The 23,910-nt window shown below is 45.0% G+C and overlaps 1 protein-coding gene across 4 annotated transcripts in view; it reads left to right on the plus strand.

Annotated features, from left to right (window-relative positions):
* The window catches only part of COL27A1 (collagen type XXVII alpha 1 chain), a 296,056-nt gene that overhangs the window by 184,949 nt on the left and 87,197 nt on the right, over positions 1–23,910 (plus strand). For all 4 annotated transcript variants that reach the window (XM_014580186.4, XM_014580190.4, XM_089772923.1 and 1 more), the window contains 5 exons: positions 16,032–16,085; positions 18,404–18,448; positions 18,635–18,679; positions 18,911–18,964; positions 21,857–21,910. In XM_014580186.4, the coding sequence (XP_014435672.3) occupies positions 16,032–16,085; positions 18,404–18,448; positions 18,635–18,679; positions 18,911–18,964; positions 21,857–21,910 (252 nt within the window). The remainder of the gene's footprint in view (positions 1–16,031; positions 16,086–18,403; positions 18,449–18,634; positions 18,680–18,910; positions 18,965–21,856; positions 21,911–23,910) is intronic.

A 23,910-nucleotide genomic window follows, 5' to 3' on the forward strand; every position in this document is an offset into this window, starting at 1 on the left:
ACCTGGGACCGGCGCCTCCCGTGCACCGCGCACCGGGGGTGGGGCCAGCCCAGGTTGTCGGCGGGCGCGCACAAATGCCCCGGTGAGCGCCATGGCGCCTGTGGGCACCGGGTTGGGGACCACTGGTGTAAATCTTCAGTGCCCTGATCCAGGCAAGGGCAGAAAAGTAGTCCAAGTGCCTGCCTTTTTCTTAGCTTCCAGTGCTGGAACAACCAGCCCCATTCCATAGAGCCAAATCAGTGCTTTCAGCAGCCAGCTGTGTGCAACTGTGATACTTGGCTCCTTACTTGCATAAAACTCAGACTCACATGGGATCACCTTATGATTCTTTCATTCTTGCTGGATACAGGAATCAGGCCACTGGGAGAGTAAACCAGCAGCTTTTAGCTTCTTTGCTGCTCTGATGCTGTCAGTGCTGATTAATGGGATTGTTAGCATCTTACAGGATAAAACACCATTTTAAACAAGTGACACTAGAGTAGCTAATGGTTTATTTATTGTTTAAGATGTCCATAGTGGAGGTTTTTCCTGCTGTGGAGGAAGAGATAGATTGTAGTTGATTCAGGTTTTAAAAGGGCTGGATTTGCTCTATGGAAAGAAATAAATTATTAACTTGGCAGAAAGACCAAAAGGGAGTAAACCATTAGTCTATGAGAGTGGGGATGAAACTAACCAAAGATTAAACTAACCCAGTGGTGCCAGAGGCCACCATGCTGGAGCTAGATAAGGAGAAAGCAAGAGAACATCAGTCTCTCTGGTATGATACAACAGGAATCCACTTAACAGGCAATAGGTCTTGCCCTTTTCAGAATGATGTGCCATATGCTATAGAAATTTTGCATGGCATCATTGGGCCACACTTCCTCTCCAGATGTTCAACCCAGCAGTCTCCTGACCAGTTGTTTTCCACTCATACCTCAGGAAACCCAGACTTCAGACCACGTCAAAGTACCAAGGACTAGCAATGCCAACAGAGCCCTGCCGAAAGTCACTATAGACCAGAGTATAGAAGAGAAGAAGTTGAGTTAATTTCTTGCTATTAGTACTTCTGCATTATCTAAGTGTCAGATTATGAGGGTGCTGCATGTGAAGCCGGTGTCTGCTGATGTTCTACAGCTATCTTAAGAACTTGCACCCATCACTGAGACTTCCTTTCAAAATAGTTCTTCAGTCGCATATAGTTTGTTATTCCTTTTATGGACAATACCTAAATAATGTGATGGAGATTAAATCAATGGAATTCTAAGAAGTTGTCATCCTATAGGACTTAACTAAAGGGCTGCTAGTTCTCACAGCTCTCTTGTCTTGATTTTTTTTTCTTTTTGCCTGCCTCTGGCTCTCAACTGTCTAATATTTGCTTACTTTCCTTGCCATTCATGCTGTTAGTGCTTTTTAGTTTTTGAGGACTGGGAAATGATCCCCTTGAATGCAGTTTCAGGTACAGTCCTTTGTATCATGCGTCATATTACAATTCACATCAGAGATGTAATTCAATTCAGAATGGAAACACTAATACAACTCTCTGCCAGATGTTTGTGGATTTGCTGATCTGTGTTTGAATACCTTGTTTAAGTAATTGCACTTTTGAAGACAACATAAGTAGCAAATATGGTTTGGATTGTAAAGAACAATGGAGACTTTTTGAGATCTGTATTTACACTGTTATAGCTATTGTGCTGTTGACATAAAAATAGTGATTGTAAAAAAAGAATCTTTAAAAATCATAACTTTCCTCTTATTAGTATGAGAGTAGACTATTGTTCCCTCCCACTTACTTTTAGCCAGCAAATTGATGTTATATGATCCTCCACAATGCAATTTTTCTCTCTTCTATCCCTTCTGGCCCCAATTCAGAAAAACGCATAAACACATGTTGATTCCATCTCACCCCAGCCCCGCCCCTCTCCTCTCTATTGCGTAGTTGCGTATTGCCTGGCTGGTAGACACACTCATGCAATGGGAACATGTCTACCAGCTAGGCGGTACGCAAATACGTACTGATACTCATGATAGTAATAAAATCTCAAATACCGGACTGTCGGTTCAAGACAGGACATCTTGCAACCCTAAATCTGCCCCTGGAAGATAGTTTCTCTTTCTCCAAATCTATATTGCTCAACACATCATTTTCCTAACTGAGTTTTTAAGTCTGTGACCTGAAAGGACTAGCGCTTACAGAATGATACTTGTCAAGCTTAGAAAGGGAAGTCAGCCATGCTGGAAATGTCAATGTAAACCAGGCCCACTGATGGGTGTAGGGGGGACAAAGGGGCATGGCGAATCGAAGAGGCCCAGGGCTCCTGGCCACTTCCACTGTTACTGCAGAGACAGCTGCACAGCTCTGAGATGGGAGGAGACCGCACCATGGTCTAGGTCAGTGTTCCTTAAACTTTTTGAGACCACAGAACATTTAACAATAATATTTTTTCATGCGGAACACTTATGAAAATGTTTTTTAAAAAAAATTGTTGTCAGTCAAAAAAAGACAATAACAAAGAAGTAACAAAAACAAAGAAGAGGTCACAGCACACCTGCGAGTTGTTCACGGAACACCAGTGAACATAGTTTAAGAAACACTGGTCTAGGTAGTACTGAGGGCTGGCTGCCTGGCCTCCGTCCATTCTGCCCAAGGCCCCACCCCTTCCGGGGTGCAGACCCCCCACTCTTTCCCCCCCACACACATACTCCTTCCCATGGTGTTTGTGGAAGCTGTTGGCCCCTCAAGGCATTCATTAAATCAAGAGGGGCCTCCAGTGGTTATTTATTTTTCATTGCTCTTCATGTCATCTTTGCCACATCCTAGAAACCCAAGAGGCAATGCCCATGCTCACAGATCATCAGAGCAGATACTATGCAACATATTTAAGAGCAAGCGTCTGCTAATCACAGTCCATCTAGGAACTCAGCCCAAATATAGATTGAGAATCTGCGCAGCAAGCTTAATATTAATTAAGCTATGACTTTACTTCATGGTCTGTAAACCTCCAGCTGACCATCTCCTCTCAGAGCCACAGTGTGCTGCCTCGCCGTAACTCAAAAGAGCTGCAGTCTTTAAAAGTCCAGAGGGAAAGCTTGCAGGGTTTACCTGTATCTCCCAGCTATGCCAGCCAGTGTCAACAAGCGCAGTGCATTGAACAATATACATAGCTAAAACCAGCAAAGAACTAGATACACTGCATGCTTCAGAACTCCTTGCTGTCTCTTGCTGATACTAGACCAATGTTTCTTAAACTGTGTTCCGTGGTACTCCGGTGTGTTACGAGGCAGTCAAAGGTGTGCTGCAGAGAACAACAGATTTCAAAATGGTTACCTTTAAAGGGACAGGTGACTTTTTTTTTAAATCAAATTCTGGTAATTTACAACATAGGGGTGTCTAAACTTCTTTGCTCCTGGGCTCTCACAGGTGAGTACCTCGCCAATAGAAGACAACATCTTACTGTGCTCTACAGTAGCCTTACAGCTATCTGAAAGGTGCTGGAATATGGAATGTTCAGCCTTTCTTGGGTAAAGGACAGTCATACCATAGAAACATAGAATACTAGAACTGGAAGGGACCTCAAGAGATCAAATCCAGCCCCCAGCACTCACAGTAGGGCCAAACACCATCTAGATAATCCCAGATAGATGTTTATCTAACCTGCTCTTAAATATCTCCAGTGATGGAGATTCCACAACCTCCCTAGGCAATTTATTCCAGTGCTTAACCACCCTGACAGGTAGGAAGTTTTTCCTAATGTCCAACCTGAACCTTCCTTGCTGCAATTAAACCCATTGCTTCTTGTCCTATCATCAGAGGTTAAGGAGAACAATTTTCTCTCTCCTCCTTGTAACACCCTTTTAGATACTTGAAAGCTGTTATCACGTCCCCTATCAGTCTTCTCCTTTCCAAATTAAACAAACACAATTATTTCAGTCTTCTCTCCTAGGTCATTTTTTTTCTAGACCTTTAATCATTTATTTTGCTATTCTCTAGATCCTTTATAATTTCTCCACATCTTTCCTGAAATGTGGTGCCCAGAACCGGACACAGTACTCCAGTAGAATGAAAGAATTACATCTCGTATCTTGCTCACAACACTCCTATTCATCCATCCCAGAATGTTTGCTTTTTTTCTCCCAACAATGTCACTCTTTTGACTTATATTTAGCTTGTGATCCACTTTCTGCGGTACTCCTTCCTAAACAGTCGCTTCCTATTCTGTATGTGTGAAACCAGTTGCTCTTCTCTAAGTGGAGTACTTAGCTTAGTGGCTAATGCACTGGAGTGGGACACAGAGATCTGGTTTGAATTCTTGGCTCTGCCACATACTTCCTAAGTCACATGCTTGAAGTAAAATACATTCTTACGTGCTTTGTTGTATCAGGACCTATAATTCTCTCTGCCTCGTGTTCCCCATGTGCAAAATAGATATAGGTTACCTTCCTGTTTTCCTCATGTTGATTTAAATTATAAGCTCTGCAGAGGTTGTACTGTTTGTATAGCATCTAGCGCAATGGGGTTTATCAGTGGAGTCTAGGTGCTACTGTAATATGATTGGTACTGTATACTAAATGAAAGTTTAGCTGCTTCACAACCCCCAAAGAAAACTATGCAGCCTGCCTAGTGCATTGTAAGGAAGGCTCTGCTTATTGCTGTCTCCTGACATTCAAGTTTTTTGAAGATCCTCCAGCATTTCCCTCGCTTGCCTTTAACTGGCATTGTTGGTAAAAGGGAGTTTCAAAGGTTTAACTAATTGGCTACATGTAGCCTTTCCTGTCAGGGTGAATTAGGGAAAGCCCTTAGTCTGGGAAATAGAGCGCTTTGGTGGTCTGTTCCTGAATGCAGGAGCAGTTTCACCTTCTCAGGTTGGCTGATGATGAAATGTTTAGTGAAGGATTAACCAGGGGACTGCTGTGAGGGAGATTGCTCTTCTGGATTCCAGGGATACTGGTGACAGAACACTGCAGGGAAGAAACTAAGCTACTCCAAACACTACTGTGGCAAAGCAAGTACTGGCAGGCTGTGTTGCTGGGGGTCCAGACTTTGCTGCCTGAGCTGCTGGGTTCTGAGGAGGCTTTCGTGCTGGAGCTAGCAGGAAACTCCTTCCATTTCAGTAACCACTCCCATAAGTACAGTGGCAAATGAGTGGAAAAGGATTCAGGGAGAGAGAAGGATTGCAAGAGGAGAGTTGAGAGACCAGTTTGTCTCTCAGGAGAGACTGGCCTTATAACTGTATGGAACATCTTGAGGAGCAAATGTGTCTGCCAGTGACATTAACTCCATCGGTGTGGCCTACATGCTCTGCCCAACTCGGTTCTGGTAGTCTGATTTTCATTCTAGACTTGTGGGGCCTAGGGAAATGAGTTAGGATTGGGTGACTCTACATCTGATTTGGGCTGGGACAGTCCCTTTTTTGAGCCCAGTCTGGCCATCCCAACTTGGGCTTTGCTCAAAAAATGGAGGTGCAGTCTAGAGGAACATGGTGGGGGGAATGGAGATGCCAGCCCTGCACGGGGCAGGAGGCAGGCTTCCAGGACATGGTGCCCAGCAGGGTTCCAGTGACTGAGCAACAGCCTCTCAAGGCTCTCAGACTAGCAGCTGGGGGTGTCCCTTTTTTCCTTTGGGAAATATGATCACTCTACTTAGGGTAGTAAAGAAGTACGGCAGAATTAGCATATCTGGTTCATTGTGAGAGTGCCTCGTGTCACAAAATGGCTATTCTTCAGCTATCAAAGGAGCTACTGTTATGGGTGTCAAAGAGCAGTGGGCCCCAGTCGTCTGAACCTGTGCCATGTGTCAAGCAGTGTCACTGAGTGGTAGGCCTGGAACCTTGGGAATTTCTGTGAAGGGAGACATGCAGAATAGGTCTCTATCACCAAGTCTCTTCTTGAGGAATTTCTGATTTGCCACCTGATTTCCTTCTGACAGGGCATCACTGTGCTGCCAAAGGGTGCAGCATATCCCCAGCTCCACTTTCAGTGTGAACTTGTAGCTTCTAGAGGTGCAAAAATATGTTCTGCAGGCCCCCTCCACCGTGACTAGGTTTGAGTCACTCATGGACTGTTGCTGCTCCTGATTAAGCTTCCTCAGGAAAAAAAAAAGTAACGGCCCAAATGAGGAAAAGACCAACCCTCAATTCAGACACTCTGCTTGAGGTAAAGTTTTTGTGTCTCCGTATTGGCTGATTTGTAAGGAAAACAATACTGGTTTTTCGCAGCACAGCATGAGTACTGGTACTTGCTCTGTCGTTTTGGCCATCTGTAGATTAGAGCATTGGTCCATCTACTGTGACTGGTTTCTGCATGGATTATTGGGGGAAAGAGACTTGCAGAGAGGCGAGATCATGGTCCAAGGAGAAGAGGGAGCTCGTTTTTTAGCATATTGCTGAGCGTGACTGTCACAGAAAGTTGTTGAGGCCAAGAGTTTAGCAAGACTCAGAGGGACTGGACATTTAGAGAACACAGGAATGGCCAGAGTTGTCATAACTACTAGACATCAAGATGAGAACTACTGTGTGTGGGGGAAGATCTAAGTATCCCATATTGGCTACTGCATCTTCTGATCTTGCCCCTCTCACTGAAGCAGCTGGGCCTGGCCATTGTGAGAAAGAGGAGACTGCATTAGATGGACCTCAGATCTGATCCATTCCAGCCATTTTCATGCTCCTATCAAGGTGGGGGCAATTCTAGGGAGTTGATAATGATGATTAATTGCAAATAGGTCCCCATGGGAAAAACATCTGCCTCTCTCTCTATCTTTCCATGCCCATCCTCTCCCTTCATAGCAGAGAAGATGCTGTGACATGATCATGTGTGACAATCTAGCTCTGTACGTCTGAGTGTCTAGGATCTCCCTTGCCTCACACCCATCCAAGCTGAGTAAAGTTACTTTTAAAAATCCCAGAGTGGTGGTTGTGTTGATTTGTAGTTTTTAAACAATGAGTATTCCTGTGGTTTCTTAGGGTATGTCTACACAGCAACATTGTTTTGAAATAACTGGCATTATTTCAAAATAACTTTGTCCGCATCTACCCAGCAGGCAATTATTTCGAAATAATGTCAAAATACTGTCAAGCTGCAGACTTCTTACTCCGACTCCTGTAACCCTCATTGTATGAGGAGTAAGGGAAATCAGAGGAAGAGTGCTCTATTTCAAAATAAGTAGACACCGTTAGGGTACGTTTACACTGCATCCCTAGTTCGGACTAGGGATGCAATTGGAGACAACCAAAGTAGTTAATGAAGTGGGGATTTAAATATTGTTTGAGGAGTAACGTTAGTTACTAAGGGCTTTAATCCGAACTAACGCATCCCGGCGCACACTTCCTGGTTCGAATCAGCTGTGATTCGAACTAGCTCACCGGCGAGATCATGTTAATGAAGCGCTGGATATTTAAATCCCCGCTTCATTCACTACTTTGGTCGTCTCCATTTGCATCCCTAGTCCGAACTAGGGATGCAGTGTAGATGTACCCTATGAGACTAACCAAAAAATACAGAATCATAAGCTTTTGTGGGCAAAACCCACTTCATCTACTCCAATTTATCACAGAAGCTTATGATCCTATATATTTTGGTTAGTCTCTAAGGGTATGTCTACACTACCCTCCTAGTTCGAACTAGGAGGGTAATGTAGGCATACCGCACTTGCTAATGAAGCCCGGGATTTGAATTTCCCGGGCTTCATTAGCATAAGCGGGGAGCCGCCATTTTTAAATCCCCGCTGCTTCGAACCCCGTGTAGCGCGGCTACACGGGGCTCGAACTAGGTAGTTCGGACTAGGGTGCCTATTCCGAACTACCGTTACTCCTCGTGAAACGAGGTGTACCGGTAGTTCGGAATAGGCACCCTAGTCCGAACTACCTAGTTCGAGCCCCGTGTAGCCGCGCTACACGGGGTTCGAAGCAGCGGGGATTTAAAAATGGCGGCTCCCCGCTTATGCTAATGAAGCCCGGGAAATTCAAATCCCGGGCTTCATTAGCAAGTGCGGTATGCCTACATTACCCCGCTAGTTCGAACTAGCGGGGTAGTGTAGACATACCCATAGGGTGTGTCTAGCCTACATCCCTCTGTCGGAAGAGGGATGTAAATGAAGCACTTCAAAAGTGAAAGTGAAGCCAGGATTTAAATATCCTGTGCTTCATTTACATAATCGCATCATGGCACTCTTTCAAAAAAGCAGTATTTCGAAAGAGCGCCATGATGTAATTATGCAAATGAAGCACAGGATATTTAAATCCCGGCTTCATTTGCACTTTCAACGTGCTTCATTTACGTCCCTCTGCCAACAGAGGGATGTAGTCTAAACACAGCCTAAGGTGCCACAGGACTATTCATTGTTTTTAAAGTTACTTTTATTCACTATGGCATCTTTTTTTTTCAAACCTCCTTCCCCATCAGTCAGGGACTGAACTACCTACACAGGTCCAAGGGGTTAATTTCCCTCCGGATATTATTTTTTCTTTGTGGTTGTTTCTCCAGGGAGTTCAGGCAGGACAGTGATGGATGTCTGTGTGAAGTCAAGAGTTTGGGGAGGGGAATTCTCAGCCTAACAGGGGGCTTATTGTTTCCAGGCAGCCCACAGCAGCCAAAAGCTCAGATCACAGTGCTAGACGGTTTGATTTAAAGCACAAGCTGCCTGGCTGCTTGTGTTTTAGTCGCCCGCAAGTGAAATACAAATATTACTCTGGTCCGTGATCCAGAATTGTTAAAAGAGTAGAGGTGGGCTAAGCGAAAGGAAGGAAAATGGGGATCTAGTAATAGAGGTTTGCCATTACTCCCAGGGAGGCTTTGGTGAATCTTTCTACACATGTACTTATATGCTGTCACTCTAAGGAAATGTCTTTGAGCTGCAGGAGTCATTTCCAGATTAGGTAGATGCATGCCTCCCCAGCTGGGATCAAGATAACGCACTAATCGTAGCAGTTGGGCCATCCAAGCATCTACCTAAGGTACCAGGTGTCGTACCTTGGTGTTCTTGTACCTTGGTACCTTCGGAGGTCTGGACTGTCAGTGTCAGCGTCGTCTGGTCAGGGTTATCCTGGCGCGCTTTTGACAGGACCTCTACTTCGTCAATAAACTTTTGGCTGCATGCATAACAATCGGTACTCCCTTTATCTAAAGTGTTAGCCCCCGTGCACTTGGGTTAACACAAAAGATCTCTAAATGGCCCCGGAAACGACAGATGCAGGCAAGGTTTAAAATCAGTTAAGCAGGTTTATTGTTAAATGCAAAGCTCTACCAGTTGGTAACAGAAATCAGTACAATGTTACACCACTGGGCACTATGGCACATTGACAAGGTACCAACACCGGGCAGGCCTATTGCCATATATCAAATATTAACAGCAGTTAGTCAAAGTTAAGCTACTGTGCATTCTGTAAGTTTAGGCAATGACACCTGCCATTCAGGCGCCTAGTGCGCCCCCTCCCCCCCCCCCCAAGGTCGGCCGGAAAGCACCCTCTGCAGTGTCCTTTTATAGACAGGTACAAACAACTTACATTATTTATTTACGTACTAGGTTACCACCCTCTGTTGCCTAGTTACCTCCCCTCACCTTATGGAAAGGGGGTTTACTTACCTCCATGCTGTCAATTCCGACCTGGTCCTAAACCTAGGTCGGTATGTGCATTCGTTTTTAGGGAGTTTTTGTACCAAAACATTTCTTATTAAGATGTTCCATTACTCCCCTTTGGCTCACAGTCTGTACCCAGTGCCTCCCTGTGTCCTTCCATGCTCGACCTAACTTACACAATCACACAGTTATCAATAGGGCCTCTTTCTTGGCTCCTGTTACTAAACCAAAGTCTTGCTTACTAGATTGCAGACCTGTTGCTGTTTTCATGTTGCAGGCCTTAGGCCTGCTGACTCCATATTACTGACCCTCAACTTACTACACCAGGTACAATTTTAATTCTAGTCCATCCTGCCACTTGTGCCACTGCAGCTACATGGCTGCTTCAGGCATACTGGCTCAACTGGAACTGGTGTGCTTACAGCTACCCAAGGTGGAAATTACAACTTCAGCTCCAAACACAGACATGCTGCTGAGCGTAATCCAGTCGTGAGCTTAATCCAGTCACGAGGTTGGCGTTTTGCACTGCAGCCTCATGTCCAATGCTGTTGGATTCAGGTTGGCACCATTGCACTAAGGCTGTGTACATTAAGCTGATATAAATTGACTGGCTGGCTGCGAGTTTTCACGAACCTGTACTGTTAAGATCGGGGGGTGGGCAACCTGCAACCCATCAGGATTCCATGTATAACCCGCGAGACATTTTGTTTACCGTTGCCCATGTGCAGGGTTGTAAGATTCTGCTGGTTTCTGCTCACATCATTTTTTCCTACCGGTATTGCTAAAGTGACACACATGCAAAGCAAGGGCATGTGAAGTGCAGTGCACACTGATTGCACACAACCTTTATGGTGAGAGCCTAGGTTATGTTTTAAGTTGAAAATGTAATTAGCTGTGTCCTAACCAGCAAAGGATATGTTTGGATAAGATATATCAAAACAATCCCATTGTTTTCAAACTTCACGCTCACCTGTGTAAATCCAAACATGCACGCCCAAGTGCATACAGAGCTAGGTTGACACACCTGACCTCATCACAGCAGACATCCCCAATGAGCTGAAACTGCCTTATAACACAGACCACCCTCGCCAGTTCACTGCAACTCTTTCACACCACCTTTGTTTCACTAGTTCTGTGCACAGCGAACTAGTCTCCGCTACAGCATTCCCTAGAACTGACGCTGGACTTTAGAACCCTGGCCGGGGACTTTTCTTGCGTGGAGACATAAATACATTTCCTGCCAACGTTCAGAGCAGATGTATGAGCTGGAGGGTACTAGCAGTGATATGGTGTCTTGCCATTGTGGGGACACTCTTATCCAACATCCATTGAATTCAGTAGGGCTATGTCTAGACTGCAGGCTTCTTTCGAAAGAGCCTCTTTCGAAAGATCGCGTCTAGACTGCAGGCGGATCTTTCGAAAGAGCAATCCGCTTTTTCGAAATAGAGCACCCAGCGAGTCTGGATGCTCTCTTTCGAGGAAGCCCTATTTACATTGAAGAATGCCTTCTTTCGAAAGAGGAACTTTCGAAAGAAGGCGTTCTTCCTCGTGAAACGAGGTTTACCGCCATCGAAAGAAAAGCCGCGTTCTTTCGAAATTATTTCGAAAGAACGCAGCTTGAGTCTGGACGCAGGGGAAGTTTTTTCGGGAAAAGGCTACTTTTCCTGAAAAAACCCCTGAGTCTGGACACGGCCTAGGAGTCTTTCCATTTACTTCCATGGGTTTTGGGCCAGGCTGCTGGTTTCTAAAGTTGGCTCTTTCATATGATTACACAAAGCAACAAAATAAATGGCTAGCACTGAAGTTATGATAACCAAATCCCAATAACACTGGGTCAAAATAGCAAGCTATGCAATTCCAGCCTTAGTTGTGCTGTTTCCATTCCATGCACAGCAACTGAGTCCTAGCGAGCAGATTGAGTATTCTTTAGAGCTATGGCTTAAGGACATGCACTATAGGCTCTTGGTTATTTGGTGTCTGTCTGTTAAACAGCACAGTATTTGCCAAACACAGTAGACGTTGTTGCATTATTTCATATAGACAGTGTTTGCTGTAATAATTTGGCTGTTTCCTATACATCTTCTGCTATTACACTGCCTCTCTTTGTGTGTGTCTCTCCTGCTGTCACTCTGTAGTTGCTTTGCTAACATATTGGCCCTGTTATTACATTTGGCTCTCAGTTTGCATCTTGATTAAGAAAATTGGCTCCTATTTTCTCCATTTCCATTTTGGCCTGGTGTCTGAATTCCTTTTACCATAACATTCTAACGCTGCTTTGTGGGGTTTATTATTTACACTGCAATAGTGCCTAGAGGCCCAGGCAAGATCAAGGCCCTATTGTGGACATGACATACATTAGTGATGTCTTGATATGTCTTTTTATTCTAACCTGTCACCCCTCTGCCTATTATATTTAGTGTCACAGAGCTTCTTGAACTAGGATAGGGATGTGGGGGGAAGGGTTCCACTGAGATGTTATTGATTATATACAAATGCAAGAAGTATAGGTAATAAACAGGAAGAACTGGAAGTGCTAATAAATAAGTACAATTATGACATTGTTGGTATCACAGAAACTTGGTGGGATAATACACAATTGGAATGTTTGTATGGAAGGGTACAGCTTGCTCAGGAAAGATAGACAGGGAAAAAAGGGAGGAGGTGTTGCCTTATATATTAAAAATGAACACACTTGGAGTGAGGTGGAGATGGACATAGGAGACGGAAATGTTGAGAGTCTCCGGGTTAGATTAAAAGGGGTTAAAAACAAGGGTGATGTCATGCTAGGAGTCTACTACAGGCCACCTACCCAGGTGGAAGAAGTGGACGAGGCTTTTTTTAAACAACTAACAATATTATCCAAAACCCAAGATTTGGTGGTGATAGAGGACTTCAACTATCCAGATATATGTTGGGAAAATAACACAGCGGGGCACAGACTATCCAATAAGTTCTTGGACTGCATTGGGGACAACTTTTTATTTCAAAGGGTTGAAAAAGTTAGTAGGGGGGAAGCTGTTCTAGATTTGATCCTAACAAATAGGGAGGAACTGGTTGAGAATTTGAAAGTGGGAGGCAGCTTGGGTGAAAGTGATCATGAAATCATAGAGTTCACAATTCTAAGGAAGGATAGAAGGGAGAACAGCAAAATAGAGACAACAGATTTCGGGAAGTCAGATTTTGGTAAACTCAGAGAGCTGATAGGTAAGGTCCCATGGAATCAAAACTGAGGGGAAAAACAGCTGAGGAGAGTTGGCAGTTTTTCAAAGGGACATTGTTAAGGGCCCAAAAGCAAGCTATTCCGCTGCGTCGGAAAGATAGAAAATATGGCAAAAGATTTCCTTGGCTTAACCACGAGATCTTGCATGATCTAAAAATAAAAAAGGAGTCATATAAAAAATGTGAAGTAGGACAAATTACAAAGGATGAATATAGGCAAACAATACAGGAGTGCAGGGGCAAGATTAGAAAGGCAAAGGCACAAAATGAGCTCAAACTAACTATGGGAATAAAGGGAAACAAGAAGACTTTTTATAAATACATTAGAAGCAAGAGGAAGACCAATGACAGGGTAGGCCCACTGGTCAGTGAGGAGGGAGAAACAGTAACAGGAAACTTGGAAATGGCAGAGATGCTTAATGACTTCTCTGTTTCAGTCTTCACCGAGAAGTCTGAAGGAATGCCTAACATAGTGAATGCTAGTGGGAAGAGGGGAGGTTTAGAAGATAAAATAAAAAAAGAACAAGTTAAAAATCACCTAGAAAAGTTAGATGCCTGCAAGTCACCAGGGCCTGATGAAATGCATCCTAGAATACTCAAGGAGCTGATAGAGGAGGTATCTGAGCCTCTAGCTATCATCTTTGGAGACAGGAGAGATTCCAGAAGACTTGGAAAAGGGCAAATATACTGCCCATTTATAAAAAGGGAAATAAGAACAACCCAGGAAACTACAGACCAGTTAGTTTAACTTCTGTGCCAGGGAAGATAATGGAGCAAGTAATTAAGGAAATCATCTGTAAATAGTTGAAAGATGGCAAGGTGATAGGAAACAGCCAATATGGATTTGTAAAGAATAAATCATGTCAAACCAATCTGATAGCTTTCTTTGATAGGATAACGAGTCTTGTGGATAAGGGAGAAGTGGTGGACATGGTATATACCTAGACTTTAGTAAGACATTTGATACAGTCTCGCATGATATTCTTATCAATAAACTAGGCAAATACAACTTAGATGGGGCTACTATAAGGTGGATGCATAACTGGCTGGATAACCGTGCTCAGAGAGTAGTTATTAATGGTTCACAATCCTGCTGGAAAGGTATAACAAGTCGGGTTCACAGGGGTCTGTTTTGGGACCGGCTCTGTTCAATATCTTCATCAACGATTTAGATATTGGCATAGAAAGTACGCTTATTTAAGTTTGCAGATGATATCAAGCTGGGAGAGGATGCGACTGCTCTGGAGGATAGGGTCACAATTCAAAATGATCTGGACAAATTGGAGAAATGGTCTGAGGTAAACAGGATGAAGTTTAATAAAGACAAATGTAAAGTGCTCCACTTAGGAAGGAACAATCAGTTTCACACATACAGAATGGGAAGCGACCGTCTAGGAAGGAGTACGGCAGAAAGGGATCTAGGGGTTATAGTGGACCACAAGCCGAATATGAGTTAGCAGTGTGATGCTGTTGCAAAAAAAGCAAACATGATTCTGGGATGCATTAACAGGTGTGTTGTGAGCAAGACATGAGAAGTCATTCTTCCGGTCTACTCTGCACTGGTTAGGCCTCAGTTGGAGTATTGTGTCCAGTTCTGGGCACCACATTTCAAGAAAGATGAGGAGAAATTGGAGATGGTCCAGAGAAGAGCAACAAGAATGATTAAAGGTCCAGAGAACATGACGTATGAGGGAAGGCTGAAAGAATTGAGTTTGTTTAGTTTAGAAAAGAGAAGACTGAGGGGGGACATGATAGCCGTTTTCAGGTATCTAAAAGAGTGTCATAAGGAAGAGGGAGAAAACTTGTTCATCTTGGCCTCTGAGGATAGAACAAGAAGCAATGGGCTTAAACTGCAGCAAGGGAGATTTAGGGTGGATATTAGGAAAAAGTTCCTGACTGTTAGGGTAGTTAAACACTGGAATAAATTGCCCAGGGATGTTGTGGAATCCCCATCTCTGGAGATATTTAATAGCAGGTTAGATAAATGTCTATCAGGGATGGTCTAGACAGTATTTGGTCCTGCCATGGGGGTAGGGAACTGGACTCGATGACCTCTTGAGTTTCCTTCCAGTCCTAGTATTCTATAATTCTATGATTCTAGTGCTGCTCTAGTGATTTTCCACTACTCAAGAATGATGTTCTTCTGCTGTACCCCTGAAGAATAAGCACATCTTATTGATATCTTGACCATGACTTCCAGGGGAGTGCCTGTCACATGCATACTGCTATGTAGGTTCTCAGCTAACCATGTTCAGCATCCTTATGAGTTTGAATGTCCGTAGATTCAGGTGGCTGAATTCCTCCTTTTGCACCTGGCCGCCTTTATCGTACATAAGCACATCTTGAAAGATTCCCATGTACACTTTGACCTGACAGGTTTCATAAAAACAAAATTAAGCACAAATGACTGGCCATCTGGACACACGTGCATGTCCCTACCAACTTTATAGATTCATGAATACTTGATCATGTTCATAGCCGCATTCCAAAGGCAACTACAATAAAATTCTTAAAAGACCTGTGGTTAATAAGCAGCTATCCCCATGATCTGGTATCACAGATATCCAATTCCATGGGAGATTCATGGGCCTGACAGCACTGCTGTGGAAATGAGGTGTGTCATTGCCTTTATGCATCTCTTTGGGCTAGCTTTGCTGACTAGATGTTAACAGCAACATGGCCATGGATGTGAATAGCAGGGAGTTGTATTCAAGGAGTTAAACCTGTATTTTGTAGGGGAAGATGGGAGAGTTTAGCTCTTCAGAAGGCAGAGCCACAATGTCAATAAATTCAGATATCAGGCTCTGTGCCTGCAAGATCACCATCGTCATTAAGGTCTGAAAATAAAGCAGTTCCTCACCTCTGGTCTCTCTTTCTCCTCTGGCTCTCATAATGAATTTAAGGTTGGCTAGCCAGAAATAAAAATATCATCAATGCATTGCCCAGAAGATGACGAGAAATGAAATAGATTGGTGAGGTGTTAGAGGAGAGAACAAAGCTAAAAACTAAAAAAAAAAAGTGGCTCAATTGAGTCCTGGGAATCAGCTGATACACCCCTCAGTCCCCTGAGTGTGCAAAATGTACACTGAGGGATGGGAGAGGTCAGGGTGCCCAAGGGGACTGGGATCTGACCCCCCAGTGGATGACCCAGCTTTAGCAGCACAAGAGGGACAGCTGCTGTTCACCTTCCCTGAGTAACTCTTCTCCCTCTCATGTTCTCTCTCTCTCTCTCTCTCTCTCTCTCTCTCTCGGCCCCCAGGGTGCCAGAGGTCCTGATGGACCAGTGGGGGAGCCCGGATCACGAGGTGTTAAGGTAAGCTCTAACTGGTTCTGACCGGTCTGCTCTCGGACTTGCTATGAGGCCCTGGAAAAAACAGAATGTCTCCCACCTCCATCACATCCTCACCATCGGTAGCCCATTATGGTTCCTGGTGTATCCCCAAGTCCATGTTAAATAGCTCTAACCCCATCAGCACCAAGCACTGAGCACAGCCAGTGCCACTTAGCCCAGACAGCCTTCCGCTGTGCAGAGCAGAGAGCAGCGCTCCACACTGGTGGCAGAGCCCAGCTGACTCGCTCACCTCGAGGCTCCTGAAAAGCAACCAGCTTGATTTGTACGGCACCAGCCAACCCCCATTACACAACCATTACGCTTTCCTGAGTCAGGTTCCTAGGACAAAACTTGTGCATGCATCCGGCCTTACCATCACCACTCCCTTAAGGATTCTGACTGCAGATTTCTACTGCCCATGCACACACAGCATAAGTCAAAGACGTGTGGTGTTCACTGTCTTTATAACATGTCTGCAGCATGGTATAGTCATGGAGCAGAAATCCCCACACCCGAGCACCTATTGCAAAGGGGGTCTGGCAAATGGCCTCCTGGTATGGGCCTGTCCCTTGTTAAGTCTGGTTAAGAGAGTGTTCAAGCCAGATGCTGACAAGGACCTTCTTTGGAGGCAAGGAGGCTGAGAAAGAGAACGGTGGATGATAGTAGAACAGCTCCCAGCCTGGGCCTTTCTTTTGGAATATGGGTGGCAGCCTAGCAAGGAGGCTAATGCAGCAGGACAAGAGACTCTTCACAGATGAAACAAAATACAGGACTATGTAGCACTTTAAAGACTAACAAGATGGTTTATTAGATGATGAGCTTTCGTGGGCCAGACCCGCTTCCTCAGATCAAATACTGGAAGAAAATAGTCACAACCATATATACCAAAGGATACAATTTTAAAAAAATGAACACATATGAAAAGGACAAATCACATTTCAGAACAGAAGGAGAATGCGGGGGGGGGGGAGGTAAATGTCTGTGAGCTAATGGTATTAGAGGTGATAATTGGGGAAGCTATCTTTGTAATGGGTAAGATAGCTAGGGTCTTAGTTGAGACCCACGCGTAGAGTGTCGAATTTTAGCATGAATGACAGTTCAGATGAGCACTGAAAGGATGTGTCTAGACTACAGAGTTTTGTCGACAAAAGTGGACTTTTGTCGACAAAACTATACCTGCGTCTACACTACCGCTGAGTTCTGTCGACATAATGTCGACAGAACTCAGCAGTTTTGTCGATGCTGGTAAACCTCATTTTACGAGGCATAACACCTTCTGTCGACAGAGTTTCTATTGACAGAAGGTGTTATTGAATGTAAACTGTCCTTTGCATCTACGCTACCATGTCGACAAAGCAGCTTGCTTTGTCAACAGAACTCAATGTAGTCTAGACGCTCTTTGTCGACAGAAGTTTTGTCGACAGTATCTGTCGACAAAACTTCTGTCGACAGAAGCCTGTAGTCTAGACATACCCAAATAGTGGTTGATGTCTCAGTTCCCTTGCCTCCTTTTCTCCCTGTCATTCTTCTGCCTTCCTAAGACTTCCCCTGCACCCATGTCCTCTCAGCTCCTAGCTCAGAGGCTCCCTTCTCAGGCAGAGCAGCAATGATAAAAGGAAGCAATGCTGGTGCTGCTGACTCTACCTCAGTGGGTGGATTTTGTATTGCTGAGGTTCCTGAATGCATAGCACAGAGCATGAAGCACCTTTGGCATTCAAGTGCTATCCAGCCTACGTGTCAGTGTGTGACTAAGGCCCCCCCCCTTCTCCACCCACAGTAGAGTAGGATAGAGAAACTCCCCCATTTTGAATTGGACAATTCAGGGGCGTAGTGAGGGAAGCAGGGGGGGCAGTTGTCCCCGGGTGCCACAGTAGGGTGAGCTGAGGGAGAGTGGCGCAGGCAGGTCTGACGTGGCCACAGCTGCTGCGGTGGGGCCAGGTGGTTCCAGACCCGCCCTCACCTTTTTCCCTGCGCTTGCCCTATAGTTGCGCCCAGGGGCAACTGCCCTTCCCACCCCCCTACTTCCCCTTGCTACTCCCCTGGGACAAGTGGCACATTCTGAGCCATTGGGATTTCTAAAAACAGGCAAGAGGAAAATTGGTTTATGCAACCCCTCTGCTGCAAGCTCCTCACAAGATGGGCTTTACATGCTGATGGGAACCCAGAAGTAAATGATTGACCATTCTCGGGGGGAATCCAAGGGCAGTAAGGCTGGGGCATCAGGAGGAAGTAGCCAGTCAGATGTCTCTGTTGTACAGATCATGCCAACTCCAGTGTGTCATTGTCTTTTTCATTACCAGGGCGTTCAGGGAGAGCCAGGCAAACTGGGGCCCGATGGCCAGCAGGTATGTCCACTTGACAGCTGATGCTGGATGCCAAGATGGCACTGTGCCAAACACTACACGTGTGTGTACTCACGCGTGCACAGCTAGCTCCCAGTAAAATACAGCTTTGATCAACTTTCCTTGCCAAAGCAACAGGGTGTTTCAGCACATTCCCAACCACTAATTACTGTACCACTCTATTTACAGGGGAAGATGGGAGAGACTGGGGAGACAGGACCACGAGGCTTCCCAGTAAGTGCCAACCACCTTCAGTTCCATTTTATAGCCTATGTTTTAATGAAGTTTTAAAGTTTTTTTTATTCCTGCTCCAGAAGGAGAAACCTGGACAATGTCTCACAGTTCAGCCTCAAGGCCACCTCTGTGTTCCTTTTATAAAGTGTTTACGAGGTGAATGTTACATGCTGGGAGGTGTGAAAGGTGGTGAAGGGACAGCACTGACCTTAGTGGTTCTTGTTATCCTAGGGTATCCAAGGACCTTCCGGACCCCAAGGAGCCAAAGGGGCTCCAGGCAACCCGGCAAGTGTCTACTCATTCCCTCTTCATTTGTCTGTCTCTTTCTCTCTCCCCTCATTTCCTCCTCTGTCTGGGTGTGTCTAAACTACATGGCTCCATCGATGGAGCCATGTAGATTAGGCTGATCGGCAAAGGGAAATGAAGCCGTGATTTAAATAATCGCGGCTTCATTTAAATTTAAATGGCTCAGCGCGCTAGTCTGGACGCTCCCGCGCCGATCTGAAAGCCCTTTATTGACCTCCCCGTTATGACTCGTAGGAGGAGGTTTACCGGGGAGGTCGATAAAGAGCTTTCATGTCGGCAGGGGAGTGTCCAGACTAGCGCACTGAGCCGACAAACAGCTGATCAGCTGTTTGTCGGCTCAGCACAGCAGCCATTTAAATTTAAATGAAGCTGCAATTATTTAAATCACGGCTTCATTTCCCTTTGCTGAACAAACAAATCTACATGGCTCCGTCGACGGAGCCATGTAGTTTAGACGTACCCTCTGTGTCCTCCGCCCCCACCCCCTCCACATACACACATACACACTCTCCTCCATTCCCATCCCCGCCTTTCCTGTTGAGTCCAGCTTGGTCAGGGAGACACTTGTATAAAATTAAAGGAGGACTGAGGAAGGTTGGAGTATGGGCAAGATCCAGAGCCTATAGAGACATAAGAAAGGCATTTAATTATGTTCAGTAGCAAGAATGTAGAACAGAGACTGGCAGGAGGGGTGTAAGGAAGGGCAGGTTGGATTTTGGTAGAGCGATAAGCTTGGATCATATTAAAGAGAGGGACGTTAAGAAAAGACTGGACCTGACTCTGACAGAGAATTTAAGGAGAAACCAAGAGAGAGTCTGACAGGGGAAGTGGAAGAAAGAGGCCAGAATGGAGTCTTGGAAGGAAGGACCACTTTTATGGTCAAGGCATCAGACTAGGACTCAGGAGACCTAAGTCCAGTTCTTCACTTCATGACAGACTCTCTGAGTGAACCTGAGCAGCACCTAAAGGTGGTAATACTTCCTTTCTGTCAGCCAATCTCTGTGTTGGCTATTTAGACTATACTCTCTTCAGGGCTGAAATGTCTACACATAGCACAATAGAGCCTGGATCTTGGAGGCTCTAGATATTATTGTAATTATTATAGTAATTGGTCTAGATGCTTGTAAAGAGGTGTAGAGGAGATGATGGTCTTAGCACTAAAAGAGTTTCCATGTTAGGCTGCTCAGAAAGGACACAGTTAGACACTCCTGAACCTGTTAGAGGATCTGGAAGAAAATAAGGTGATAGGTAACAGCCAGCATGGATTTGTAAAGAACAAATCATGTCAAGCCAATCTTTGAAAACAAGCCTTGTGAATAAAGGAGAAGCGGTGGACGTAGTATACCTAGATTTTAGTAAGGCATTTCACACGGTCTAGCATGACCTTCTTATCAATAAACTAGGGAAATGCAACCTAGATGAGGCTACTGTAAGGTGGGTGCACAACGGCTGGATAACTGTTCTCAGAGAGTAGTTATTAACGGTCCACAATCCCGTTGGAAGGACATAACAAGTGGGGTTCTGCGGGTGTCTGTTTTGGTTCCGATTCTGTTCAATATCTTCATCAATGATTTAGATACTGGCATAGAGAGTACGATTATTATGTTTGCAAATGATACCAAGCTGGGAGAGGTTGCAAGTGCGTTGGCGGATAGGGTCAAAATTCAAAATGATCTTGACAAACTAGAGAAATCGTCTGAGGTAAATAGGATGAAGTTTAATAAAGACAAATGCAAAGTACTCCACTTAGGAAGGAACAATCAGTTTCACACATACAGAATGGGAAGTGATTTTCTAGGAAGGAGTACTACAGAAAGGGATCTTGGGGTCATAGTGGATGACAAGTTAAACATGAATCAACAGTGCGACACTGTTGCAAAAAAAGCAAACATGATTCTGAGATGCATCAACAGGAGTGTTGTGAGCAAGACAAGTTATTCTTCCACTCTACTCTGTGCTGCTTAGGCCTCAGTTGGAGTACTGTGTCCAGTTCTGGGTACCACATTTCAAGAAAAATTTGGAGGATGTCCAGAGAAGAGCAACAAAAATTATTAAAGGTCTAGAAAACATGACCTATGGGGGAAGACTGAAAGAACTGGGCTTGTTTAGTTTAGAAAAGGGAAGACTGAGAGTGGACATGATAGTGGTTTTGAGCACTGGAATAAATTGCCTAGGGAAGTTGTGGAATCTCCATCGCTGGAGATATTTAAGAGCAGATTAGACAGAGATCTATCAGGAATGATCAGATGGTGCTTGGTGCTGCCGTGAGGGCAGGAGACTAGACTCAATGACCTCTCAGGGTCCCTTCCAGTTCTAAGATTCTGTGATTCAAGGATTCTATGATCCCAGACTGGTCTGTGTCTGGGAGGAGGGACTGGATCAGGTTATGTTGCTGGGAGTGGTGGAGGGAGCCACCTGGAGAACCACGAGAAAATGTCAGGAAGAGAGTCCAGTTGTGACTCCATCTAGGCTGGAGGGGTCAGGTCAGACAGATGGACAGATGGGGGCTGTGATTGGCAGCCAGAGTTAGACTGTTGTGACAGAAAGAGGGTTTGAGAGTGTGGGACTGGGGGTGGGCCTGGTCTGTGTCAAGGCGGCCTAGAGAAAGGAAATATTCAGGCATTCTAAGGCTGCCTATTTCTGTCAGTTCAGCTTCAAAGCAGCGCATCCCCCGCCATCACAAAGGTGATCTGACCCTTTGCTTGCTGCTGATCAAGCACTCTAAGCTGCCTGTTTCTGGACCTTTCATCTCTTTGACTTCCTCTCCCATGCCTGTGTGGTTCCCATGTGATGTGGAATGGCACTGGAAAGCAGATTGGTCTTCAGAATTGACAGTGATGCATGAAAGAGCCTTTTGTGTCTGTTTTCCAGGGACCCCAGGGACCCCAGGGGCCAGCAGGACCGTTAGGGGAAATGGGACATAAGGTAGGTTTGAGCTTTGCTTTGTCTGTACAGTACACCCCTCTTCTGCTCCATCCCCCCCATAGAACATAGAATTGCACAGCTGAGCAAGGGGCTGTTTGGTTTGGTTTGGTTTGCCCTCAGAAACTCTGGAGGGAGGTTTCTGTCTCTTAGGAGTATTAAGGTCAGCATGAAGAATGCAAACCATATTGGTCTGAACTGGGCTCTAACCTGGTTATAGGTGATACAATTCAGCATATCTACACACCATCATTTAGCCCCTCAGCAGGATGTATCAACCTGCCCATCTTCCACGCTGTAGATCCCTAAGCATTCTGGGAAAATCTAGGCAGCTAACCCAGAGAGCTTCACTGTGGCACCAATAGTTAGACTTTTTTTCCCAGAATGCTATGTGTTTTTGCCTGGCTTTTCCCTCTCTCTCCCCAGAGACCTGGGAGGCAGAAGGTTGGCTAACCCAGTTACACAGATAGGCAGTCCCATCTACACAGCAGAAGGAGTATTTTAAAGCTGGCTTAAAACTGAGACTTGTCACAACTCCGTTCACAAGCAGGCACAAACATGGTACCAATGCCCAATTTAGGAAACAGAGCCCAGATCTTCAAAGGCATTTCTGTGTCTAACTCTCATTGGAATCAATGGAAGTCAGGCACCTACCTGCCTTTGAGCATATGGGCCCAAGTATAGTTAATCCACATCAGTAAAAGTCTGTAGTGAAGAAAGCCCCACGTCTCTTTCCCTTCCCACCCCAAGTTATTATTGTTTCTGGATGCCTGGCTTATTATTCAGCCCGGTCTTGCCATGTTCTGAGTGTCAAGCCCAGTCTTGCCCCAGTTCAGGTGAGTGTGTGGAGGGACTGCCTGTGCTGCAGAGCCGCAAGCTTTTTGCATCATTGTTACCATTTGGCAAAAGTGATGCATTGCAACAAAAGGAGAGGAACAATTACTGCTTTTGTACCCAGGGTTAGAAGCACAGGAAGGCAGAAGTTTACTCATGAGTTACCTTTAACCTTCCTCGTACCGGGAGACTCTCCTTCAGTTCTTGCCATCACATGATCACTGCAGACTAGGTCCCCCACTTATAGCTTCTTTCAGTATGTCTGAGTTGTAATGTAGTCAGCATGTTCACTTGCTCTCTAAAGTAGCAGGGAAGGTATCTTGTATTACAACCCACAGCAAAAGGTATGAGTCATGAGATTTTCCACTCTCCTGCCTGCTAGACTGGATGGAATGAGCTCTCAGTGTGGTAAACCACACTAAGGTTCTGGAAAGTTGCTAGGCTGCTAGTGAGCTGCTCTAGGCCTTGCTGTTCTGAAAGCACAGAGCTCCATACGTTAGACAGTTGGAGGAGATACAGCCTTTCTCTTGCACTGGGGAGACTGGAAAAACCCAAACAGCAGTTTTGCTTTCACTGGAACTTGCTTTTGCTCATTGCATGACTTCCCAAATTGTTCCTAACCTTAACATGTACCCATTTACCACTGCCTCCAGTTCGGAAAGCCAGAAACTGGCTTTGTTCCCCAGAGCTGCTGTGATTATGCACTCTTGTTGCTTTATTCCTAACGGCAAAGAAGAGGGAGATTGTAGTATGGAACACTAATAAAATAAATATATAAAAACCCCTTCAAAGCTTATGAAAACCAAGAAGACCAGTTTTTCTGTGTCACCTTTTGTCTTATTTTATGGAGTTCCACTCCCTGCGTTGGACAAAAATCACTGCAAAAAATACAACGATTAAATTTACCTTGTCCCCTAATCCCAGATACCAGGGCATGTTATCATGCTATGTGTGCAGTTTAACTCCTAGAGTAGGAGCTATACACATCCTGAAAGGGCCTTGGGCAGAGAGCACAAGGAAGAATGTTCTTTGACACATACACCCTCCAGCTTACTCTTCTAGCTTTCCCATGAAACAGTTTAATCCTGCAAGGATCCCAGGGAGAAGTTTGTTCACTTGTATTCTCAGTGCTCACACTCAGATAAGGAGCCTTATTATCTCGTCCTCCA

Source organism: Pelodiscus sinensis, chromosome 23, assembly GCF_052426305.1.
Source record: "Pelodiscus sinensis isolate ZL-2025 chromosome 23, ASM5242630v1, whole genome shotgun sequence".
Lineage (NCBI taxonomy): Eukaryota > Metazoa > Chordata > Testudines > Trionychidae > Pelodiscus > Pelodiscus sinensis.